At 47.8% G+C, this 18,917-nt stretch overlaps 4 protein-coding genes across 4 annotated transcripts; all 4 read left to right on the forward strand.

The window, feature by feature from the left end:
- Window positions 1-301: 301 nt before the first annotated feature.
- On the forward strand, window positions 302-676 carry J3458_015522 (uncharacterized protein; the record flags this gene model as incomplete). The annotated part of the gene is made up of 1 exon (XM_066120811.1): window positions 302-676. The coding sequence occupies one exon, from the start codon at window positions 302-304 to the stop codon at window positions 674-676; it is 375 nt and encodes a 124-aa protein (XP_065974139.1).
- A 1,496-nt stretch (window positions 677-2,172) lies between these two features.
- On the forward strand, window positions 2,173-2,424 carry J3458_015523 (uncharacterized protein; the record flags this gene model as incomplete). Its single annotated transcript, XM_007816939.2, has 1 exon — window positions 2,173-2,424. One exon carries the CDS (start codon window positions 2,173-2,175, stop codon window positions 2,422-2,424), a length of 252 nt encoding a protein of 83 aa, XP_007815130.2.
- Window positions 2,425-5,930: 3,506 nt separating this feature from the next.
- Window positions 5,931-6,185, forward strand: J3458_015524 (uncharacterized protein; the record flags this gene model as incomplete). The annotated part of the gene is made up of 1 exon (XM_007816940.2): window positions 5,931-6,185. The coding sequence occupies one exon, from the start codon at window positions 5,931-5,933 to the stop codon at window positions 6,183-6,185; it is 255 nt and encodes an 84-aa protein (XP_007815131.2).
- Window positions 6,186-7,314: 1,129 nt separating this feature from the next.
- J3458_015525 (uncharacterized protein) lies at window positions 7,315-9,417 on the forward strand (the record flags this gene model as incomplete). The annotated part of the gene is made up of 1 exon (XM_007816941.2): window positions 7,315-9,417. One exon carries the CDS (start codon window positions 7,315-7,317, stop codon window positions 9,415-9,417), a length of 2,103 nt encoding a protein of 700 aa, XP_007815132.2.
- Between the last annotated feature and the right edge of the window lie 9,500 nt (window positions 9,418-18,917).

Genomic DNA, 18,917 nt, shown 5'->3' on the forward strand with positions numbered 1-18,917 from the left:
GCATTTGGGCTACCATGTTCCCCCCTCCTTTTTCGTCGGATTTATACCATGAGGCGAGGGTGTCTGTCCGGCTTTCTACTTGACTCTCAGAGCCTCTTTGCAATACCAGCGAGATGATTACCTTGTCTCTGTGAAACGTCAGTTCTGGCATACTACTTCTCGGCAGGGCACTGCATCTCTATCCAGAGACGCTACTTGTCGTACGACTTGAACAAGACTGGTTGTCCCCCAGAGTTTGAATATTTTATTCGTTTTCGACTTTCCACTTGACCCATCTTCTTTCGCGGCAAACAGCAGCACAATGGCGGGAATCTATACAAAACTAGATTCTCAGGTAGACCTTCACGGATTCACAGATGTGGACGGAGAGGCAAAGTCAGAGTCTTCATCCGCGAAATTGCCGGTTAAAGAATCGAACAAACTGGACGCGGCTGCTCATGATAAAAAGTCTGGTATACACATCCGGTCGGCAGTCATGGCCACCCTTTTGCGCGTCTATAATGACCAGGCTCTTTCTGAATGGAGGGCTCCTCTCTCTATCAACACCGTTGTGGCAATTCTAACTGCCATTCTCAAGGGCGTGCTGGCTGTGCCTATTTCGGGCGGTGCGTATGGTGGGTCGCTGGCCTTTCAAGGACATGATTCTGATCGCAAGACACAGGATTGGGTCACATAAAGTGGCTTCTCTTCTCAAAGAAGGATCGAGGTCTGGCCGACATGGATAAGTACGACCAGGCGAGCCGTGGTGCCTGGGCTCCGCCATACTTGTCTTTACCCAGTTCCGTGGGCGGAGCGTGTCGTAAGTTTCTCTTGTGCTGAGACTCTCATGATAGCAAACGGATATCTTGAGTAACGTGAAATAGATCTGTCGCTAGTTTTGGTGCTGCTCTTGCCATTCTCTCCCTGGCAATCGATCCTTTCTCTCAAGCATACGTTTCGATTACTACGTGTGTGCGAAGTCTCCCGAACTTGGCGTATATCCCTCGCGTATGCCATGTAAGAGGCACAATAATAGGGCCAAATGATGAGTCAGAACGCTCTATTTCAGCTGATATGCAATCTGCTATCTTCGCAGGCATCTATTCGCCACCGGCGAACAGCTCTGTCATCACCGATGTTACTTGCTCCACAGGAAATTGCTCATTCCCTGTTCTTTTTACCACACTCGACATGTGCCATTCTTGTTCCGATATTTCCGATCAGGTACTGAAGCTTGACAATAAGACATGGCTCTTGCCCGGCTACGGGTCGACGGTATCACCATCCTTCAAGAACTATTACGGGATGTATTTGGTCAATATGACCACCTCTGCAAATACAAGAGCTATATTAGGTCCCGAAAAGCCAAGGATTAGCCTGTCTGATTTTCAGATATTGGCTCTCAAATGCCAAGGACTATATGACTGTAGTCATGAGATAGATAGTGCGACATATACAGCCATCGCCTTTGAATGTAGCCTCACGCCGTGTGTCAAGACCTATATGGCTAATATGACAAATCATGTATATGCCGAACATGAAGACATACGGAAACGACAATTTCTACATCCCGGGCAACGTTATGACTTTCCTGCCAAGTCCTTCGATCTTGGGGTGAATCGCACATTCTATAATGGCAGCTGGATCGACTGTCGCGCCTCTCAGAACAAAACCAACACACACACGGTGGACATATGCTCATACAACAGCTATCTTGAATCTCTTCACGAACATTACACTTATCTTGAACCACCTCTTTATTACCGCCCAGAATGCACCTTTAAGGTTGGCTTTCACGAGGTATATACCATGAAGGCATTCACCGACGAATTGTTCAGCGGGGCAACGGTGAGTTACGGAGAGCGCGGGCATCCTCGGGGAGATGCGTGGCTACTGAAGCTCTGGAATTGGGGCCGGCTGGACATTTCTACAGTTGACGCATTTGCCAAGGGTCTTGCGACATCCATAGGCGCAACTTGGCGAAGGAACCCAAAAAGTCTCGGCATCGAGTACGTAGAGGGCCATACGCATCTCATAGAGCCATATATCCGGGCTCACTGGGGCTTCTTCTGTTTTCTCGAAATCTAAGTTGCCGCGGAGTTCCTCTTCCTCGTCATCATCGTCATCATCAGCCACCGCAGCCCGTGGAGGGGAGACTGGAAATCGTCTATTCTGCCCTACTTGTTTCAAAATATGACCCTGCCAAGCTTGACTGACAGAGAAACCGAGTCAGATCTGAAAAAAGCCGCGGAAGGTGTTGGAGCGACCTTTGAGCCGGTGGATGGACGGTGGGAGTTTGACTACGAGCAGGGCAACAACGGCATGTCAGATGCCCTGCGCAGGCGGGCCCTCATTGTCTTTGGGAGCATTGAGCGCCGGGTACTTGAGAGCCGTGAAAACGGGGAACTGCGTATGACAAATCACGCGGAAATTGTGGAGGGCTGAGCAACAAGATGGGGGGATCTACACGGCACTTTTTAACCCCTAGGATAAAATGTTATATAACGGACTCTTGTTATCTAGCTTATCATAGTATGAGATTACTCTTATAGGTTTATTACGTTCCGACTTTTTGGTGGAGTAGTTAGCTCTAGACATGGTGTACTTGGCGTTGTATTAGTGTTAGTGGAAGGAAACAACTATCCGGAGTAGAAGTTTATATTGATATAAGAGAGATAAATATAATAAATAGGGCTTTAAAAATACTAACAATCTGTCTTTCATATCTTAAGTATTATCAATATTACTATATATTAACCTTGTGGGTAGAGCGGTGACGTGTACATGGTAATAAGTGATGCGGGTAAGCATCCCAAGAGACGGAGGCCCAAGTCGTTTGCTCTTCCTGTGATAGCTTCTTGACTACTACTCTCGGCTTATACACCATAAGTATCTTTAATAAAAAGCGCACCCAGACCATGACTGGCAACTCACGCTAGCTCTCAGATTATGTTGGTCCGGTAAATCTTGCTCTTGTTGCAGAGACACAAATTGTTTGTTTAGGATGGTCTGAGCTATCGGACTTGCGGGGCATTTTCGCAATAGCCCAGCCAAGTCACTTTGCCTACCGCATAATTCCTATTAAACTACAACTGGAACGTCGCCGCGTTATTTAATTTGACACGTTTCAGCAGAACATTGTATGCGGCCACGGCCGAACCCTGCCAGCCCGGCGTTGTCTTGAGAGTCTGTGGTATGGTTAGCCGTGGCATTGTTGTATATGGATTGGTTCGTACCATGTTCTCTATTGAGCAGTGACCATCGATGGACAGCCCATTTACGACCCCGAGACTTGTCTCTACGTAAAGCTGTGAGTCTTTACTATGATATCAAAATAAGCTGCTAGAACCCGCTTCATTTGCTTGTGGCACCACAGATTGCGCTTTTAAACCCATATCGGCGAATTCTTGTATCATGTTAGCCAAGCGTTTCTGTTCAGGGTGGTTGGTCATGTCCAGGATGCTAACTGGGTACGTACTGCGCCTGTTACGTAGACGACCAGCCCTATAGAGGCTTTCAGGAATGTCGAGAAAGCCAAGCAGTTTGTCGGTCTTACCGATCCAGTCTTGGGACCAAGCTTAAAATAGCAGTAGGCCACGTGAGTAGGTCGCGTTTCTCACAGGCCAACAGTAACGCAGACTTTCGATATCACAATGCCACATCGCTTTCCTCGCTTCTAAACGCACAGAATCGGGAGATGCACTTGGTGCTTCCGACCGCGGCCATTGTTGAAGCAGCCCGCCCCAAAAAGAGTGCGAGATGTGAGGCGCATGGTGCAGGACTATGCTGAAAATTCCAAGTACACGTCTGCACTCACACCATCAACTGAGCATCTCTAACGTCTCAATACTGAGTTTAGAATGTAATTGACTTTTAGTCTTAATTATGACCCCAAGAAAGAAGCAGTACGGCGATCTTTGAGATGGCCGCTCTGAGTTGAAGAGGCATTACCACATGCCGCGTCTTTTAGATTTTCACTCGAGCTAGGAAAAGACGTAAAATATTCGTCAAGGAGCCTGATTACTATTAACAAATAGATAAATCAGCTTCCAATTTGAAAAGGAGCTTTGATCTGTAACTAGGTACTCCCGAGTCAGAATTACTCCTTCACTGCTCAATGTCCACAGCCGTCAATTTATAATACCCTCCGACTTTATTTCGCCATCTAGCAGTTTCTTGCCCTGAAGCAATTAATACTACTACATACTGCGGAAATCAAGTGGCTTGCAGCCGTGCAAGACCTGGCCCAGCAAGAGGTGCCTTTTGGAGTAAACGGGCTTTCTGCTGCATATTTGTATCCCGGATTAGCATGCCATTTCACAAGCACAGGTCTCCCGGATTTCAGACTTTTAAAAAAGTAGGCGCCGACAATTGTTTCCTTGTCTATATTTCCCTCGACTGCCAGTTCGAATTTCCAGGCGTTGCTCCTGTCTATTTTGGGAAGATAGTGTGCGGTGCGATCGTGCAAACCCTCGGGTGAGATGACGTAAACGTAGCCTGTGTCGCCGGCCTGCCCAACATTTCCATGATGGCCATTGGCATAGGAAATCGCCGTGGTAGCACGTCGTGTAACTGATACCCACTTGACCTCGGAGGTATCGAGAAGATAGTGGACGCGGTAGGGCTTAAAGCCTTCTTCGAATACAGTCTGATAATGCCGCGAGTCGCCACGGAAGAAGAAACCTGGGGGACTTTTGTCTGACATGGGGAGCTGGGCGACTTCGCGGGGTTGCGCCGTGGGATAGTTAGCCCCGGCTGCTACGCTGAGTAGCAACAAGAAGGCAAGGAAAAGCATCTGCGGTATGTGCAGTTAGAATAATGCTCGTTGAGGTATTAACTCGGTAAAGACCTACCATTTGGGAGGGGGGGTTATATTGCCCAGTGATACTAATAGGAAACAGCGAAATGGCCAAATAGTAACTTGCGTAATAGCAAGTGAAAGGTTTAGAGTTAATATAATCATAGACGTGTATAGTGTCAACGTATTAGAATCTTTAGAGCATCATGTGGATTTTAACATGGTATGCTCTTTGATGGGACTAGCATTACTCTGTCTTGGCTTTATGCTATAAGTCTACATGACTCTCATTACTATGGATGCTACGCCACTTTACGGAGTACCTATAGACATGGCTTAATTATTAATCTAAAGAATTATATATTCTGCACGACTCGTCATGCCCCAGTTTATTAAAGCTAGGTCCATAGTCTGACTTGAGGTTACAATACTTGGTAATGCGTCGCAATAGCAGAGCTTTCTGAGGAATAAACTAGAAGGGCTCTGACATATTAGACTCTTGGCAAAGTTCAAAAACGCATACTAGAACGAAACATGTCGTACCAGGGAGGGTCGTGAAGACATGATATGAGGTACACCGTACGGTGTCAAAGGTTAGTCTAAGGGTTAGGGTTAAGAGTTAGGGTTAAAGTGGAGCTATCATCGGATACCGCGACCTACTATCATTTTATGTACCACCACGAACCAGCATTTGATTCAGGCGGAACAAAAAAAGGCAGGGGTCCAATTAGTCATTTTGGGCCTTGTTCGTAACATTCGCTCTGCGGGATTCATATCCTAGCACCTTGTGCTTAATGCACAAGCAAAAATTTAGAAACAATTGAGCAGTCAGTACCATCTATAAATCGTGGCCGATGCCATCTTCTACATGGTCCAAGTACAGAAGTCTCTTAGCCCTTGTGAAATATTATTCTCACGTACCCATTTGTCCCTATTGCTCCAAGACAACTCTTTACCCCCCTTCACACTCTTTGGCGCCTCATCCTATATACCGGGTTCAACAATATTGTACTCGAGAGCACCTGTCCAAATAACCCAGAGTCAACATGGTTCGCGTCGCTGCTACCGGAATTTTGGTTTGTGCGTCAAATAAGTTTCACCTAGTCCAAGCTCAATGAAGTCTACAAACTAGCTAATATAACGTATAGTCTTGATGTCCTCAATGGCACTTGCCGCCGGCGGTCCTTCGTCTGCTGCAACGGCGGCTTCTAAACTTGCGGATAGCCTAGGCTCGTCTCAGGACCCCAGTTCTGGCGCAGCCAACTCTGAAGATGACATGAAGGACATGGATTTGTATCTTCAAGAGATCGCCGATACTTTTGGAGAGATTCAGTCCATGGTCTTGAAGGTGAAGCACAATGGTGCGGCGGCTACTAAGAGGCCTGATGATGCCAAGCCGAGCCCCTAGACACCTGAATGATAGCTTATCAACATGTTTCTGATTCCCCAAAATAAGAGTTTGACCTCATCGTCCTGGTGTACTTTTCTAGACTTGTGACTAGTGTTCCAGACAGGACAATACAACAAATGCTTTCCTAATATAATTATAAAGTATTGCTTGTATTTGATTGTGTCTTTGTGCTACAACTTATGTAGCATGCTTTAAAGCTCTTGTGTTAATACTCCTTAATACTTCTATTGTTATTTTATACTAAAGTAGCTATATCTCTTGCCGTATTGTATTTCTTTTTTAATCGTTATGCTTCTCGAAACTTTCAGGGTCAATACTTCTTACTACAAGTGCAATTACTTCAAGTCAGGTAGCCAAGTCTATACTAGAGCACTGTAAATCAGAGGGCCCCTGGTTTAAATTTTTTAAAAGTAAAACCAACTAGTAGACTAATACAAGGGTTCGTAGCAAGGTGTTTTGATTGCAGGTCTGAGCTCTGGTGGCAATTATCACTAGGGGCACATTTCTCCTTTTTGGAAGACTGGAGCCAACCTCGACCCCTCATACTTGGATCTTTGTCGCATATATTTACATACAACAAGATAATCCACCCTGAGAAGTGGAGCTTCACCTCTGATGTATTGCTTTTTCTATTATAGCTCAATTTTATAGCGTTAAAAGGTCATGAGGAGTTAATATGCTTAGCTCACAGCCCGGTCATTCGTCCCACCCGTCCGTTGGTTGGGCGTCAGTCGGCATGAATGCCGGTTGGGAAACAGGCATCCTCGAGTCAGTCAGTGAGGCTGGCTATGCCAAAAGTAACGTCATACAAGGCAAGGAAAATTATTAGTAGGGGTATATTTGCTCACATATATTTATATTCCCTGTTACTAGAACTTCTACTCTGTTCGTGAATATTGATGCCGACGTTACCAGTAGTGCCGGCAGTTGGTCGCGAAGTCGGCCTTCAAATCAAGCCAATACTGACCCTGGGGACTATAAAGCCCCCCTGCTGCCAAAATTCCACAGTGTCCTCCCACAATAAGCAGGTCAAGAGAACGAATGTGTAAACATCCCTTGACTTGTGTTTCTATACTCCTTCAAGTCAACCAGTACATTTCTTTCTTTGACTACGAATGAAACAAACATGAAGGCCCATCGGCTCCTTGCCTTTTTCGCATTGGAAGCCGTTGCAGCGCCGCCGGCGTCCAATCTAACGCTGGCTGTTCTCGGCGGCCGTCCAAGTCCTATTGTCGACACGGCAGTCATCGGCAAGAGAGTGTTTGATGCCATTTCATATGACAGCAAACCAGCGAGCGAAGGCAGCACAGCTTTGCCCCGAGACATTATTGAACGTCTGGCTCCCGAAAATACACAAACTATTTCTGCTGGCTTAGCTCCCATTCACAAGCGAGACGCCTGTGAACGCTCCTATTTTACCGACGATGAAGTTCTCTTGGCAGAAAGCCCGCTGACCAGTCCTCCCAGTGAAGAGGGAGGGCTTACCATTCCAAAAGAACAGATGGCAAGTCCAGAGGAGGTTCGAGCATCCCAGGTAGCCGAATCCGTGTCGGAAAAGGAGTTTGCCGAGCTCGCAGCCGCTCGTGAACTGACTGCTTTTGCAAAAGCGACGTGGTCACTGGATTTGGCTGGCGTACGCAAAAATCTGCTGGGATATAAGCCGCTTGCACCGGAATCCCCTGCACTAAGGCCTCTCAAGTTGGGTTCAGCTGCTCCTTTGTTTATTAGCGGTGGCTTGTGGGTTGCCGGAGTCCTCCAGTCTTTCATCAAGGACGTCTCAGCGCTCGACAAAGCTGCGGCTATTACATCTATTATCCCGTTTATTGGCTGTGGAGTAAATGCGGCGGCCGACATGGAGAAGGGCAGCTTTGACGACATTGATACAGCCATGTGTCTTATCGGCGACGGACTGTTGCTCAGTCCACTTGCTCCTGTCGGCATTGTTATTCATGTCGTTCGGGCTATTATAGCCCAGTTTAAACCACCGCGACTGCCTGACCAAGAAAGTCTACAAAAGGCCCGCGATGACGTTTGGGCCAAGCTCCTTGATGACAAGGTTTACACATATATCTATTCGGATAGATATTTGTACCCAGAAAAGGGCTTCCGAGATAAATTAAATAGCTCTCTTGCTGTCGAGTCCCTAGCCGTCCTGTCTACAGCCGCACAGAGAATTGGCGCGGTTCACGCAAGCTGCAGCAGGACCTTATTGAACGCTAGCATATCTGCCGAAGAGAAGGCTGAGATCCAGATCGAGGCCCAGCAAGCGGCAAGTAAGATTCGAAGTCGTACTTCAATTGAGGTCATACGCTCGCAGCGCCAATTATTGCTGGATATACCAGTTCGCCTAAGGCAGAATATCGATCTCTCTCTGGAAGCGTTATCCAACGGATATAATCAAAACTTTACCGCCAAGCTTACATCTCCCGAGATGGTTCGCCACTATACGACAACTTTTATTGGAGATCTTGGGCTTCTCGGAGACCGACTAGGTGATTCGGGAGACGTCTACAGGAAGCTAAGCGAGATCAGCACACATCTAATTAATACTCCGCCATCTTTGCCTAGTCTTTTCGATATTGCCTACATCACGGGACAGTCAAAGGGCCTCGAAGGAATCGATCCGCTGGTCCTATCACCGCGGCGTTTTATAACGTATCAATTAACCGGACTATCATTGCACAAGCTTAATATGCTCTCACTACACCACACCCTGGAGGTTGCGCGATTGCTCCAGGGTAAAACGACCATGGATAAGCTTTCTGCGCTCTGGCCATCCAAAGATGCAGAGGCTGTTCAACAGCTTCACCTCCTTATTACCATGAAATACGGAAGGGTATATGATGAGTGGAAGATGAAATGGGCCAAGAAGGAGTTTTCAGGCGTCATGGCAAACTTGATTGACGCGCATTATCCTGGAGCCGTGCGATTCCTCACGCACCCGGATATTCCTCCTGTCGGGAGCAACCCGGACAACCCCCCTTATCTTGCTCTCATCATGGGACTAAGCACGGAAGTTGTTGACAATCTGCTGGAAAATGCTGACTTGGAACATATTGATATGAGCCAAGTCAAAGTCCGGGTCCAACGACTGCGAGAAATGTTGAGCAGCACCAAGTTTCAGGAGACCATGTTGAAGCTTCAAATGGCAAGGGTCAAGCAACAGCCTCAAAATTCCTGGAATGCTACCATGGCGCCTGCCCATGCAACAGACAATAAGACCATTTGATATTGTCCTGGTCAGGATTCTGAGGCTTGAGAGCCTTCCTTGTCAAGGAGAAGTAGTAGAAAATACAGTATTAGCCCCCCCGGTTAAAGGTTTAAGTAATGTAGGAATAGGTGCAGCAGTAGCAGGAGGAATGAGCGCTGATGTAGTAAAAAAGAGTAGTTTACCTCCTGCAACAAAATTAGGTGTCACAATATACCAGTTACCACACAGCTCCGCGCGAACCACCTGTCCTGTTCTTAACCATTACATGGTTTCTCTTCGTAATGGTTAAATGAAGGGCTAGGACGAGCGCTACATAGCACGTAGCAATAATTCAACAGATGCAGCAGGGAAAGGCTCAGTGCCCCTCAAAGTAGTTGTCAAGGCATGGCCAGGGTTTTCATCAAATAATTCCTCGTGGGCGTAGAATCTATCACTATATAGAGAATCCAAGCAGTTGTGCTAAAAACGGGAGACAAGAATTTCACGAAAGAGGTGCGTAAACAGTCAAAGTTCCGGTGCAGGCACGGGAGCAATTCACGACAGATTTAACTACTATGCATCCTAGAATACAAAGAGTAATATTTCATATCTCATTAGCCAATACTTGGTTCATGAATATCTTACTCCAATCCATTATAGTATTAATCTCACACGAAATTATATCTCAAAGTCCGTAGCAAATTATTTCCTAGCGAAAGCATCTTCGGGTTTCGGCAGGTACTTGCCCTCGTCGGTAACACCCTGTCTTTCGGCTTTTTTTATACCCTCCTTGGAAACAAGGTCGCCGACAGGCTGGGCGAGGCCGCCTTGTCCAAGCTGGCCGGCAATAAGTCCGTGAATGCCGTCTTGCAGCCTGTTGACCTGTTCTCTGCTGGTGACCTTGGTCTTGCTAAGGCATCTATCGCAGGAAATATTAGCTTTCAATTGAGCGTAAGTTCCTAGGTGCTTAAGTGATCGTGGTGTATGATCCTAGGCTTTTGAGACAGAGATGGACCTGAACTTAAGAAGGATGAACTTGCCCACCTAAAATATATATAATTTTATGCTGTAGATACGTTTCTGCGGTTGCATCACGTTCCGTATTGCATTGCCTCCGACTGAAATAGACAGGTCGAAGCGTCTAATTAACTTCCTACTTTTTCTGATTCCGTGAATCGCTCAGGGAGTGGTTGACTTCTGCTTGGGGTCCGATGTGCGCGTTATATAGGATACAGCCGCTCAGTCTCTGTAAGCGCCTGGGCATCAGGAAGGCAACTCAGAGCTTACGGGGATGCCACCTTTGGAAGATATTGCGTTTAATTCTCTTGAAGATAAATTACGAAATTAAAACGACTGTGGAGGAAGGTGCCAACTGGACTGAACACATCCAGCCCGGCGATCTATGGACATTGTGTATAGACGGTTAATAGAGCCAGACAGCAGCTTCCCCGTCGAGCCCAATACCTGGTAAAGCCCCCATCTTTACTAGACTTTGTCAGTCACGTGTCCCAAGTTGTAAGAAGTTGTCCTGTGCAAATGTTCCAAGGAGCACCTACGAGAGCTCCTCAGAGGGGTGACTGCTCAACAGCTGCTCTGTCCTCCAGCTTCGAATACTCTGCGTCCTCCCTATATTCTAAACAGATTAGGGTCCTGACAAAGGACGCTCTTTCATTGATGTCTATCTTCATAAAGTACTCGCTACAAACCTCCTGTGCCGTAGAAATGAGGAAATCATCAGCTTTATAGAACCAGCCACATGGTGAATGCTTCTGCAGCATCTCATTTTGAACCAAGGGAGTCAAAATTCGTCAGAATTTCCTTCCAGCCACGTCTCCAGAGCCTTCACAGAAAATGTATCTGAAATCCAAGGCTATTTTGCACCTAGCTTGCGACATGCAAGCAGCTCAGTCTGAATCGTAGCCCTGAGAAGACCTCTGTGGATTGACACAGGCCAGCTTGAGCCGAGTAGAGTGAGCATCCAAGTCCCATGTCAGGTTGCAGTTGGAAGAAGCCGGACCTTTATTAGAGCCCGTCGATCGGCTCGTCGGACCTCTATCGAAACGGTGGCTCAGACCCAGGCCCTTGTTCGCTTCAGCCAAGACCAGTGTATCCATTTATGAGTCATCCGACAATGTCCCTGCCGGAATAGAGCGTTGACTGCCAGCGTCTCCGTATCCCATATACCACAAATGTCCCTTTCCTCTCCGGGAAATCGATTGGACTCATGAAACCCGCAGCTTACAGTGTCCGTATTCACCCCAGTTTGAGGATGTAGAATACATAGCATTAGGTTACCGAGAATTGTATGTCCGAGATCGTTAACATATAATGGAAAGCATAACCTGGCCCGAGAGAAGAGCACAACTCCACAAAAGTGCTACAGCAAGTCTAACCTCCATCTTAGAACGATACTGCGAGATGAAGTGGGTAATGGCGTTAATATTATCTGGTGGACGCTATTTCTTTTCTCTCCAGAGAGCTTTTAAGAGCTCGATATTCCTACCATGATGGCGAACTCTCAGGTACCCAGTTGTAGAACCGTTTGATTGCCAACCAATGACCGCATCAAAGCTTCTTTATCAAGTGGGAGGCGTCTACGGGGATGCTAGTAAATGTATCAGAGCTCATAGACTCACCTAAGAACTCTACAAACGACTCGGATCCGTTGTTGGATCGGGCTCACTGAGGAGTTCACGATAGCAGCGCTATCCATCAGATGGATAGTCCATCTGCAGAACTGAGCCTGTAGGAAGGAGGTGTTCGTCTAGGGAAAACCTTTGGTGGCGTTGGGCCTGAAGAATGCTCTTCAAGGTGCTGTGGTATTGAAGGACTCGGTATGTTCCACCGCTGTGATATGAAGGGGGACGTCGGAATTGTAACCCCATTCGATGCCACTTTACCCCAGGTCCTGGCGATGACATAACTCTACATGTAGAAGCCGTAAAAGTAGTTGACAATACTCTTGTGTTAATAAGAATATTGGATAACCTAGTGAAGCAGGGAATCGTGATATGCCAAAGACGTAGAGTTCCAAGTACAGCTTACCTGCGGTCGTTGTTGCACATATTGACAGCAAGGTCTTTTAGCCTCTCTTGTAGAAAAAAAACAAGAAAGACTGTGACGATATTCCTTGGCCTCTTTATAAATAAGCTGCAGTTTAGGGGAAAGACCGGCTGCCTCTGATCATGGGGCCAGGAACTCGGGAGTGTAAAAGTTCAAGTGCCCTGAAGTTGTACCAAGTGGCTGAAGCAGAAAAGGCTCGTGAGGATTTTTAGGAAGAGATGAGACAAAATCTGCATGACGTAGGTCCCATAAGAACAATCTGCTGCCCTTGGTCAACATAGTTCTCTTAAGGTGTTCATAACATATGGCAGAAAAAAAATGTATGATCCGGGTCGGATAGTGTCAACGGAATATAAGAGGGTATAATTGCTATTCGATTTAGAGCGCGTTCTTTTCATGATAATTATAAGCTTAATCAACGTAATAATATAATTTACCGTGATTCCACGCACCTCTCATTTAACTACCTTCTAGTTTAAGACCTATATACGGTATATTTTAAGGGATTTTTAGCTGCCTAACATGAATAACCCTATTAAGTTACTACTAAGCCTAGCGTAACTAGCTATAAGCACACAAAAAAAAAACGCTACTAGTAGTAACTAACCACTATCTAGCTTACATTATAGCTGTGATACCACAACTTTAATTTGAACTACGAGGTTATATTAACGGAATGTAAGGGGGTATAATTGTTATTTAAATAGAGCGCGTTCTTTTTCGTGATAGATAGTTTTAGTCAGTCGATAACGTTTCGGGTTCTTTAGAATCGTTCCAGCTTTTTGGCAATCGCCTTGGCGTATTTTAACCTGCGACGTACTTGTTCCTGGTCTTTGCGTCTTGCGAGAGCATTCTTCATAGTTTCTTTCTCATCTTGCACGATTCACTTGTTGACTTTCCAAGCTCGGAACTTGGTTTGGTACTCTGCAGCCCTGAAAGCGAAGCGGTGATGAGCTTCAGCTGATGAAATATTGACAACAGAGCTTCTAGAAGTTTGGAAACATGGTGAGCTTCCAGTGTAATATCACTTACGCAGCATCGAAGGAGTAATATATTTTCGTACACTCGGCCACCTCATCAACAGCGGTTGACCACTTATTTTTGCCGTAGTTGCGCAAGTACAGGTCGACAATTATTTCCTTAAAGCAGTTCCTTACTTCGGTTTGCGAGTCGGCTAGACCCCAGTTCCACCGCCGCTTGTCTCCATGTTGCGCGGGAGAGAAGTCAAAAAGAGAGGTGTGCTTTGAAACAAAGGCAACTTCTGAGCTCGTGAAAGACCATGGATAAGACTTAATGATATTCCATATGGTTTAATTTGTAGACTAGGAGGTGCCATTCGCCACGAATAAGTAAGGAGGCACGTCTGATCACTCAAGCACCTTTTCGAAGATGCAGCACAAGTACATGAGATTTCCTGCTACTTGCTAGGCTTATACTCTTGAACTTAGTCTTGTCTTTGATTGACGAGTTACTCCAGCCACAGTCTGCGTGTCATGCTACTTTCAAATTCCCAGAATTGCTATCTATTGCGTCCTTTTATTTGGCAGCCCTGTTAATATCGTCCATCAAGTCAGCTTGCCGGAGACACGCATTTTCCAGCTGGCCGGCTAAGTAGAGAGCTGTACCTTAACATGTCTTGTTTAGCTTTATTTATAAGCAGTAACGTTACGGGATAAGCGCCAACTCGTCAAGTATAAAGCATGAATTAACCTAGTAATAACTCAACGAATAGCAGGATATCAGAGACTAAAACCTGACAGTAGTTCTAGGAAGCCTTGTCATCTAGTATAGGCATCGAGTCTATCCCTCTCCTAAAAAGCCCCAATGCCTTGAAAGTAGCACACGGAACAATCACTTGCTAATGCTCGTCTGAGGCCTCAGCTCATGCAAAACGTTACTTCCAAGACACAAACTCACATTAAAAATGGATTCCTGACCCGCATCTGGAAAAATATATTGGAAATCTAAACTAAAAAGTAAACTTTTTAGTGAAAGTTAACTATACGGAGTAGAATGGTAAACGTATATATTTATTCAGCCGAAGGCTGCTGACTCTACATTAATCCATAAGTTTTCCGAATAATGAGGGTTTGGTGCAGGCTTGACAAATAAGTTTCTATTGGTCCAAATTTTGTATGGGAAATCGCGAAAGAAGGCTGGATTGGTTGGTGGCTCTAGAAAAGTGGGTAAAGGACAGCCACCGTCTGTCGGTGCTTCTTTGTTTACTTCTCTGTTTACAATCGTTTACAATCGTTTACAATCGTTTACAATCGCTAAATTTGCCCAGCGATCTGTTCGTTTGCTTGGCCAGCAGCCTTTCTTCCATTATTGAAACAGATGTACCGCATGGTTGGGTATGGATTATGATTCTAGGGGTAATATTAGTCCTAGATCTGAATTGGCAGTCCATTGCCCGTCTTGCGACCGAACAAAATCACCAAGTAATTTCGTTAGCAGGAGGAAATCTGCCAATCCAACTACAACCTGTCTGGAATGCCGGGACCACCGCAATTCCGAGGTAACTGACACCATTGATATACTATATATGCCTCCCTAACCTGATCAAGCGTGCCAGGTCCAAAGGTGCCGTCCTTGCATTGAGAAAGCTGGCTGTCCGTCCTACCTCAGCTGAGAGATCTGCCCCGAAAAGAACCGACAGAGACGCTGGCCTATCGCCTCCTAACCAGAGATCTGGAACCCAACCTACATCGCCAGAGAAGCTACGGCAACAACATACAGCTAGGAGTTTGTTCGGAGAGCCAGGCAGCCAGCCGCAGATAGTGCTGGGGACGCCGATCCCACCAACCCAAGCGAGCTCGCGGCTCTTCCGGGCTCTAGCTCCCTCACCGCCTGTGCCGCCCTCGACCGATCCTGTCGCCTCACATTCTGATCCATCTACTGTCCGAAGCAGCACGACTGGTGTGGACTACTCTTACCTGGCTGTTAGGTTCCACAAGGGCGGGAAGGACTCGCAAGATGATGCCTCCAAGGCCGGCGCCAGGGCCAAGCAGGCCACTATTCGGCGCGACCATCGTTCACGACGCCGTGCAGGGGAGGCTGTGTCACTAACTCCCACAATCTCTCAACTCGGCGTCTTTGAAGGTTCTGATGGTCCTGGAGAAGGTATCCTTGTGCTGTGGTCCCGGCAGTTTGTTCAAGCTAACCACGGAACGTAGCTGGGAGTCAAGATCGACTACAGGCAAATGAGCTCCCAGATGGGGATGGAATGACCAAGGAAGCGGATGACAGGGGACAGTTCTCTGAATCTGATGTTGACGTCGAGGACTATTTCAACTTGCTGCTTTCACCTGCTCGACCACGGAAGTACCTCGAACACCTAGGGGTAGAGTCTGATTCCGATCTAGGGGACGAAGACGGGAACGATAATAGCAATGCCTTGGACGAAAGCCCTCTTCGCTATTGCTCGCGGCAGCCTTCCAGAAAGTCAGGGCCTCGTCGCCGTGCTCGCCGTGGTCCTGCCCCTGGTACAGGAGGGCGGCCAAAAAAATCTCAAAGGCAAACTCGATCGTCGGGGCCGCCACGACGGTACCGGAGTCCAGTGATGATTCCACCTGAAGAATCGGCCGTATTTCACGCACAAGATCCGGTGTGGAATGGGGACCTGGACGCTTGCGCCTTGACCTGTCGTGATAAAGCAATCCTCCGTGAGTTCTGGACAAAGCTGGACAATGACCAAATGCAATTTTGTGGTCGATGTCAAGAGCGTTGGTTCCAGATGAAGATCGATTCTGATGGCATTTGTGCGCGTTGCTGTCGAAAGGATGATAAACGCGGCCCTGAAGAGCCGTACTTCTTCTCTGTGGACAACCAGTTGGATTTTGGCTCCGTACCGACTCAATTGCCTCAGCTTACACCTACTGAAGAGTCTTTAATAGGCCGTGTTCACGTCCACGTGAATATTATGCTTGTGCGGGGCCAGCAGTACAAATATCGGGGACATGTTGTTCACTTTCTCCGCGAGGTTGGCTTGGTGTACAACCAACTCCCGCTTTTGCCGCGGGAGTTGAACACTGTATTACTCCGTCCTTCCAATACGTCGTCCCATGCAAACCTTAGCCGGCAATTCACCCGCCAGTTCCGTGTACGCCGCCAGCCAGTTGCCATATGGCTTAACTACCTCCGGCGCCATCATCCTGGCTATCGATGCATCGTCATCGACGAAGAGCGGCTGAGTCAATTGCCTCAAGATGGCAATGTCCTGGACGACATCCCCCAGAGCCAGGTGGAGGCTGCCGAAGTTGGACCCGAGGAAGATGAGGAGGCAGAACCGGACCTGGAGGACGAGGCTGCGGTGCCGGACCTTTTGGCCAAGGACACGGAGCTCGATGCTCTGCGGTCTATTCTTGCCGGAGAACCAGAAGCTGAACCAAGGCTTTCCACAAGCTTCCAGGAGCAGGTGCAGCACGAGCTGCAGCTTCCGAATATACGGCGCACACCCATTAATGAGTTCAATCGCTCTCATGCCCTACTCTCCTTAGCTTTTCCCTGCCTCTTTCCTGACGGGAGAGCCGACTTTGTTGAGCCTCGGCTACGGTCAATCGACTACAAGGACTACATCGAGCACGCGATGCGCTGGCATGACGGGCGTTTTGCACGCCACCCGACCTTCCGCTTCGTCGCCTTCAATACTCTGATGCGGTCACAGGCCCGTGCACGGTCCAAATTCTTCGTGAAGCAACACGATGGTAGTCATGAACCGCTCACACGGGAGCAGCTTGTTCAGGCACTGGAGCACAGCGAGGACCCTGAGGCGCAGGTGCTAATCAACTCAATCACAAGACATGCGGTACCTATTCGCGGCACGCGCCCCTTCTGGAACAGGAAGAGGCAGGACCTCGAGGCCTATGCCTACAACCTTGGATGTCCTGGTGCATTCATCACATTCAGCCCGGCAGATTTACACTGGCGGAGTCTCTACCAGCACATGCCCCGATATGATGAATGGCTGGCTGCGTCCGAGTCCGAGAGGATGGGTCTCTCGCGCCAACTTTTGCGTCAGAATCCTCACATTGCTGCTTTCCATTTCTACCGCCGATACTGTTTCTTTCGAGATATCGTGTTAAGCAAGAAGTTCAACATTACGGATTACTGGGATCGGTATGAATGGCAAGGGCGTGGCAGTCCGCACAACCATGGCCTGTACTGGATGGAGAATTGCCCAAGAGTCGACATGGTGGATGAAGCCGCTCGTGATGTTTTTGCACGCACGTGGGGATTCCACATCACTGCCATTAATCCTGAGCCGACTAGGACTATGCCCCAGGGTGAGGGTAACCCCCTGAGCGTAGATCCACTGAGTACAGAACTGACATTCCTGCGTCTCTCACAAATCGTCAACCGCTGCCAGCGCCACAGATGCAATACCACATACTGCTTACGCGTAAGGAAGAGAACCGTTGATCTGGCGAGGGATATGGAAGGCGCTGCTGCAGATATCGAGGCGGCCAATGCGGCCAATCCAGAGCGGGAGTGTCGTTTTGACTTTCCTCGTGCCTTGCGGGAGCTGGCCGCAGTGATCAGGAAGGAAGGCAAGTCGTACTATGTCTTCGAGGCGGCGCGGAATGACAACCTCATGAATCACTTCAATCCCGCCATTATACTAGGCTGGCTAGCCAATATCGACATATCTCCTTGCACCAGCCTACAGGCGGTTATTACGTACGCTGCCAAGTATTGCAGCAAATCTGAGAAGAAGACTGAGCCTTACTGTAAGCTTGCAGACCAGGTTTTGCCGCACACGGCACACCTTCAGCCGCTATTATCCTTCTCCTCTCGCCTGATGAATAAGCTGATTGCCGAGAGAGATTACTCGGCGCAGGAGATTTCCCATCTTCTCCTTAACATTCCTCTGCAGGAAGGCACGCGGATGGTGGTCTCTGTCGACTGCCGTCCTTTGGAGCAACATGCACGTTCGTATCGCGTGGATGAAGATGTCAACGAGACCGTCGGCAGCTACAGGAGGTATCTCGAGAGAAATGACCAGCACGAGGATGCAACTTACCTCGAGTACCTGCAATCGTATAATCTCAAGACGTGGAGGAGACTCGCTGCCAACGCGAAGAAGAGAGTCCTGTCTTACTTTCCTCGATACAGGTCCGTGGAGGCATCTCCCCAGTTTGGTGACTTCTGCCGTGTTAAATTGATGATGGCTCATCCGCATCGCTCTCCAGAGGAGTTGCTCACCGTGGGCGGGCAGCGGTTCGATTCCTTCGCGGCTGCGTACAGGTTTTGCAGAGAGCAGCACCGTGACACCCATGCGGACGATCATTATGGGGAGCCAGATACAAATGAATTGAGGGCTGAGGACGACGAATTTGAGCTTGAGGTCCATGAAGAGCCCATTGTGGATGAAGACTGGCATGAACTCGCCCGCATGCTTCCCGACCGCCCGCTGGAGGAAGAGGATATCGACATGCTCGGCCGCCGAGACATCGACATCAATTATGATTGGACCC

The sequence above is a fragment of the Metarhizium acridum genome (genome assembly GCF_019434415.1).
Source record: "Metarhizium acridum strain ARSEF 324 chromosome Unknown scaffold_356, whole genome shotgun sequence".
Lineage (NCBI taxonomy): Eukaryota > Fungi > Ascomycota > Sordariomycetes > Hypocreales > Clavicipitaceae > Metarhizium > Metarhizium acridum.